This window comes from Somniosus microcephalus, chromosome 29, assembly GCF_052327205.1.
Source record: "Somniosus microcephalus isolate GS21.2 chromosome 29, FLI_Smic_1.0, whole genome shotgun sequence".
In the NCBI taxonomy this organism is placed as follows: domain Eukaryota; kingdom Metazoa; phylum Chordata; class Chondrichthyes; order Squaliformes; family Somniosidae; genus Somniosus; species Somniosus microcephalus.
In genome coordinates, this window is record NC_141015.1 from 9,757,775 (window position 1) to 9,764,500 (window position 6,726).

General features: G+C 53.4%; 1 protein-coding gene across 1 annotated transcript in view; it reads right to left on the reverse strand.

Annotated features, from left to right (window-relative positions):
• LOC147098461 (tolloid-like protein 2) overlaps positions 1 to 6,211 on the reverse strand; it is a gene marked incomplete at its 5' end in the record, with an annotated part of 305,058 nt that extends 298,847 nt beyond the window's left edge. Inside the window, one exon of the mRNA XM_085969981.1 lies at positions 6,106 to 6,211. Within this exon, the coding sequence (XP_085826107.1) occupies positions 6,106 to 6,211 (106 nt within the window). The remainder of the gene's footprint in view (positions 1 to 6,105) is intronic.
• Between the last annotated feature and the right edge of the window lie 515 nt (positions 6,212 to 6,726).

Below are 6,726 nucleotides of genomic sequence, written 5' to 3' on the forward strand. Positions count from 1 at the left end.
ATGTTTCTTGATGTGTTGAATTTTTCGCATTTTAGGAGGAAATGCATTTCTGTTTCAACCTCGCCAGCCAGACATTGATCGCATATTCTATTCTCTCTAGGCTGCCAGGATTTCTTGTATCTGCCTTTTTCAATTTCCAGTTGGTGGTCGCTTAGTCTGTACCTGGTGAGGGTCTGTCTCTGTTTTGTGTCTCTGATGGTCGTGAGGTAGTCTGCCAGTTCTCTCTCCGTTCTCGCTCGCTCTCTCTCTCCGTTCTCGCTCGCGCTCTCTCTCTCCGTTCTCGCTCGCTCTCTCTCTCTCCGTTCTCGCTCGCTCTCTCTCCGTTCTCGCTCGCTCTCTCTCCGTTCTCGCTCGCTCTCTCTCCGTTCTCGCTCGCGCTCTCTCTCTCCGTTCTCGCTCGCTCTCTCTCTCCGTTCTCGCTCGCTCTCTCTCTCCGTTCTCGCTCTCTCTCTCTCCTTTCTCGCTCGCTCTCTCTCCCTCTCTCCGTTCTCGCGCTCTCTCTCTCCTTTCTCGCTCGCTCTCTCTCCCTCTCTCCGTTCTCGCGCTCTCTCTCTCTCTCCATTCTCGCTCGCTCTCTCTCTCTCTCTCTGTCCATTCTCGCTCTCTCTCTCTCTCTCTCTGTCCATTCTCGCTCTCTCTCTCTCTCTCTGTCCATTCTCGCTCTCTCTCTCTCTCTGTCCATTCTCGCTCTCTCTCTCTCTCTGTCCATTCTCGCTCTCTCTCTCTCTCTGTCCATTCTCTCCTCACCCCCCTCAGAACACTAACGAGCTGACTCCAGCCTGATTTTCCTCTCTAACACATGGTGCCGAGTCCAGCTGCCGGGCTCCGACTGAGATCAGTTAACTCAATACAGGCCGGGGAACAGCCTCATTACGGGCGCTCCTTTGATGCACTTTATGACCATCCTGTACACGTGCCCATTAATGTTCCTTTCCATCGCAAACTTTCACGTCAGCAATTTCTGCAAGCGAGGAGAATAAATCGAGAAAAAAGGACCTTTTAACACATTCCTTGGCTGCCGGGTATCAGGACCAGCACCTTGAAAAGAGGACACCAGAGCCCTGCTCACAGACTGCCCTCCCAGAACAGGCGATCTGTCGGATCCCTGGGGACACTCACTCCCCTTCAGGGAAATTCCTGGCATGGCTCAAATCTCACCACTTAGTAACATGTCACAGGAACTGTGCCAACTCGGGATATCCAAGTTCCTGGCCAGGAATTCAAAAGCGTTCATCCTTACCCAAAGGAGAAGTGAGACAGAAAAAGGCTGGTCTCTGTGGAGAATCTGGGTACATTCAGTTAACAATCTCACCCCCAACTCACTGCAGTGACTGAAGGACAGCAGTGCAATCCAGACTGGAGATTAAACCCCCCCCCAGAGCAGGTGAACATGTGCAACAAATCCAAGCGAGTCCAGCCTCATCTTCCAATGGAAACTGGTTCGGGGCGAGGGGGCCCGGTTCGGGGCGAGTTCAGGGATCTCACTGGGGTTCAGCTGTTTAAAGCAGCGAGTAGTTAAACCATTCCAAACACCTATGGGTCAAGCTGCAGCCCCTGTCTGTGCTGAGATAGTCAATCCCAGCCAACTACAAATGGCCTTAATGCCCCCCCTACCGCAGGGCAGGGCTGGGCTGTGGCTCCTACTCACCAGCCAGTGACTGTGTGTGGGAGAGTGAGTGGGCGCCGGGTATGGGCAGGTCCAGGCTCAAGCTTCAGTGTGAGGCTGCCCCTGGTTGAAGAGCCTGCCGGCAGTCATTGCCCGAGCACTGCACAGAACGAATGGCCATTTGGGCAAGAAAGCAGAGTGTGGCCCCAGCAGGGGGGCAGCGTATTCAGGGCAGGGCAAGAAAGGGAAGTTTAATCACCGAATGTTGGCTGGGTGGATTGGGTCCTGAGACCAGAGCTGCGAGAATGTGAAGCAACCAGTGAATAACAGAGGCACAGGGGTTGGCACTGGAGAATTCCCCTCCACTCCCGGGGGCTTTGGTGGGGGGAGAGAAGGAAGAAACTTTGCGGAATATTCTCTCATGAGATTATAGATATGTGAAGAGAAAAAGATTGGTGAAGTCAAGCGTAGGTCCCTTGCAGTCAGAATCAGGGGAATTTATAATGGGGAACAAAGAAATGGCAGACCAATTAAATATATACTTTGGTTCTGTCTTCACAAAGGAGGACACAAATAACCTTCCAGAGATGTCAGGGAACATAGGATCTAATGAGAGGGAGGAATTGAATGAAATCAGTATTTGTAGGGAAATGGTGTTAGGGAAATTGACAGGATTGAAGGCCGATAAATCCCCAGGGCCTGATAATCTACATCCTAGGGTACTTAAGGAAGTGGCCCTAGAAATAGTAGATGCATTGCTGGTCATCTTCCAAAATTCTATTGACTCTGGAACAGTTCCCATGGATCGGAGGATAGCTAATGTAACCCCACTATTTAAAAAAGGTGGTAGAGAGAAAACGGGGAATTATAGACCGGTAAGCCTGACATCGGTAGTGGGGAAAATGCTAGAGTCCATTATAAAAGATGTAATAGCACAGCACTTGGAAAACAGTGACAGCATCGGACAAAGTCAATATGGATTTACAAGAGGTAAATCATGCTTGACTAATCTGGAATTTTTTGAGGATGTAACTGGTAGGATAAGGGAGAACCAGTGAATGTGGTGTATTTGGACTTTCAGAAGGCTTTCGATAAGGTCCCGCATAAGAGATTGGCATGCAAAGTTAAAGCACATGGAATTGGGGGTAAGGTACTGACTTGGATAGAGAACTGGTTGGCAGACAGGAAGCAAAGAGTTGGAATAAACGGGTCTTTTTCCGAGTGGCAGGCAGTGACTAGTGGGGTACCTCAGGGATTGGTGCTAGGACCCCAGCTATTCACAATATATATAAATGATCTAGACAAGGGAACTAGATGTAATATCTCCAAGTTTGCAGATGACACAAAGCTGGGTGGGCGTGTGTGCTGTGAGGAGGGTGTAGAGAAACTCCAGTACGATTTGGACAGGTTGGGTGATTGGGCAGATGCATGGCAAATGCAGTATAATGTGGATAAATGCGAGGTTATCCACTTCGGAGGCAAAAACAGGAAGACAGATTATCTGAACGGCAATAGATTGGGAAAAGGGGAAGTGCAACGAGACCTGGGTGTCCTTGTGCACCAGTCGCTGAAGGTAACCGCCTGTTGCACCTGCATGCTTAAGAAGGCAAATGGTATGTTGGCCTTCATAGCAAAAGGATTCGAGTACAGGAGCAAGGATGTCTTGCTGTAGTTGTACAGGGCCTTGGTGAGACCACACCTTGAGTATTGTGTGCAGTTTTGGTCACCTTATCTGAGGAAGGATGTTCTTGCCATGGAGAGACTGCAGCGAAGATTCACCAGACTGATACCTGGGATGGCAGGAATGACGTGTAAGGAGAGATTGGGTCAATTAGGCTTATATTCGCTAGAGTTTAGAAGAATGAGAGGGGATCGCATTGAAACTTATAAAATTCTAACAGGACTAGACAGACTAGATGCAGGAAGGATGTTCCCGATGGCGGGGGAGTCCAGAACCAGGGGTCACAGTCTAAGGATAAGGGGTAAGCCATTTAGGACTGAGATGAGGAGGAATTTCTTCACCCAGAGAGTGGTGAACCTGTGGAATTCTCTGCCACACAGGGCAGTTGAGGCCAATTCATTAAATATATTCAAGAAGTTGGATATATTTCTTGAGGCTAAAGGGATCAAGGGATATGGGGAGAAAGCAGGGACAGGGTACTGAATTTGGATGCTCAGCCATGATCTCATTAAATGGCGGAGCAGGCTCGAGGGACCGAATGGCCTACTCCTGCTCCTATCTTCTATGTTTCTGTGTTAAACAAGTTGGGCTGACTTCACAATAGAGTGAATTTTACACCGTGCAGACCTGGTTACATGAATCCTCCTCGGCTCATGCCTTAAGCGTGGCTTAACAAAATACAACACGGATTTATTTTGGGGCGGGGGGGACATAGAGAGAGAAACAGGAGAAACTGGGATTGTTCTCCTTAGAGCAGAGAAGGTTAAGTGGAGATTTAATAGAGGTGTTCAAAATCATGAAGGGTTTTGATAGAGTAAATAAGGAGAAACTGTTTCCACTGGCAGTAGGGTCGGTAACCAGAGGACACAGATTTAAAGTAATTGGTAAAAGAACCAGAGGGGAGATGAGGAGAATTTTTTTTTACAGCGAGTTGTTGTGATCTGGAATGCGCTGCCTGAAAGGGCGGTGGAAGCAGATTCAAAAATAATTTTCAAAAGGGAATTGGATAAATACTTGAGAAGGAGAAATTTACAAGGCTCTGGGGAAACAGCATGGGAGGAGTGGGACTAATTGGAGAGCTCTTTCAAAGAGCCGGCACAGGCACGATGGCCGAATGGCCTCCTTCGGTGCTGTAAGCCCTTCATAATTTTGAACACCTCTATTAAATCGCCCCTTAGCCTTCTCTGCTCTAAAGGAGAACAATCCCAGCTGCTCTAAAGGAGAACAATCCCAGCTTCTCTAGTCTCTCCACATAATCCCTGGAACCATTCCAGTAAATCTCCTCTGCACCCTCTCCAAGGCCGTGACACCCTTCCTAAAGTGCGGTGCCCAGAATTGGACACAATACTCCAGCTGGGGCCTAACCAGTGATTTATTTTTTTAATTAGCATAACTCCCTTGATTTTGTACTCTATGCCTGTTTACAAAGCCCAGGATCCCACATGCTTTTCTAACAGCCTCCTCGACTTGTGAGCCACCTTCAAAGATTCTATGAATCGAAGTAAAGTCTGTTTTGAAGAAAACACTGCAAATAAATGAAATGCACTCGTGCAGCAGCTGAACGCAGTCCAGTGAGTCCCAAAGACTGGTGTCCAGTGAGTCCACTAATCAACAGGCAACTGTGGCACCGCAAAATGAAGAGTCCCGGTCAGTCAGACAAAAGAGGGAGGGGTTAGTGCGACCAGAGAGTGTTTACAGTTCCTGAATAAACCTGAGCAGATCAATAAACATTACACAGATACACAAAGTGATACTATAACCGCAAGCACACTGACAAACACTGAGGGGGACACACAGTGACAGTGACCCCGAGTACTGCACTGGATCACAGAGACACTGACAGACACTGAGTGATACACTGAACGCGGCGGTGACAGGATCCAGTAACTGCAGCGACACTGTCAGACTCTGACACACAGACACTGAGCCCGGGATAGGGACACAGACAGGGACACAAACCCAGCCTTCAAAAATCACAAACTCCACAAGAACATTTCCAAAACTTTTCTTCCTAACTCCGCGCTAATAGGATTTGTTTGATTACCGTAATGTTTGGTGTTCAGTGAATAATTGTTAATGGCAAGGATGTGAAATAAAAACCGGACGAGTTTTATTCCCGGGACTGTGTGAAAGGCCGGGAGAGTGAGGCCAATCCGCGGGGTGACTCGACTCGACACGACACATCGACCCGGCCCGCATTCACCCTCCGGGGGGTCCCAGCCCCTCTCCCCCAGCCCCACTCCCCCAGCCCGGGGGTCCCAGTCCCATCCCGGGGGTCCCAGCCCCACTCCCCCAGCCCGGGGGTCCCAGTCCCACTCCCCCAGCCCGGGGGGTCCCAGCCCCAGTCCCCCAGCCCGGGGGGTCCCAGCCCCACTCCCCCAGCCCGGGGGTCCCAGCCCCACTCCCCCAGCCCGGGGGTCCCAGTCCCACTCCCCCAGCCCGTGGGTCCCAGTCCCACTCCCCCAGCCCGGGGGTCCCAGTCCCACTCCCCCAGCCCGTGGGTCCCAGTCCCACTCCCCCAGCCCGGGGGGTCCCAGCCCCACTCCCCCAGCCCGTGGGTCCCAGCCCCACTCCCCCAGCCCGGGGGTCCCAGCCCCACTCCCCCAGCCCGGGGGTCCCAGTCCCACTCCTCCAGGCCGGGGGTCCCAGTCCCACTCCTCCAGGCCGGGGGTCCCAGTCCCACTCCCCCAGCCCGGGGGTCCCAGTCCCCCTCCCCCAGCCCGGGGGTCCCAGTCCCACTCCCCCAGCCCGGGGGTCCCAGTCCCCCTCCCCCAGCCCGGGGGGTCCCAGTCCCCCTCCCCCAGCCCGGGTCACTTACCGGCTTTGCAGGGGTCCTTGTAGTCGATCCGATCCGGACTGTCCGCCCCGGGAACCGAGCCGAGCCCGCGGCGCCAGAGCAGCAGCGAGAGGGCAAAGAGCAGGCGGCGGGGGAGTCATTGTAGCCCGGGGGGGGAGAGAGGGGCTGGAGCCCGGGGGAGTTTGCAGGGGGAGCCGGGGTGCAGGGTCCGGGAGCGGTGCGGAGTCCCGGTCACTGGTCCGGGAGCCGGGGAGAGTTTGGAGTTGGTGCCGGGTGGGGAGCCGGTGCAGTGCCCGGTCCGGTGCAGGATCTGTGCCGAGTCCGGTCAATGAGCCGCCCGGGGCTGCAGCGCGAGCCGGAGCCGCTCCACTTCCTGGGCCACCGCCCCCTGTCAATCACAGCCCGCTCCACCAATCAGCGGCCGGCAGCTCCCGGGCACTCCGTCACATCCCGATTACCTGGGACAGAGGGGGACCGGGACAGGACCGTGCAACCGGGACAGAGGGGGACCGGGATAGGACCGTGTAACCGGGACAGAGGGGGACCGGGACAGGACCGTGTAACCGGGACAGAGGGGGACCGGGACAGAGGGGGACCGGGACAGGACCGTGTAACCGGGACAGAGGGGGACCGGGACAGGAC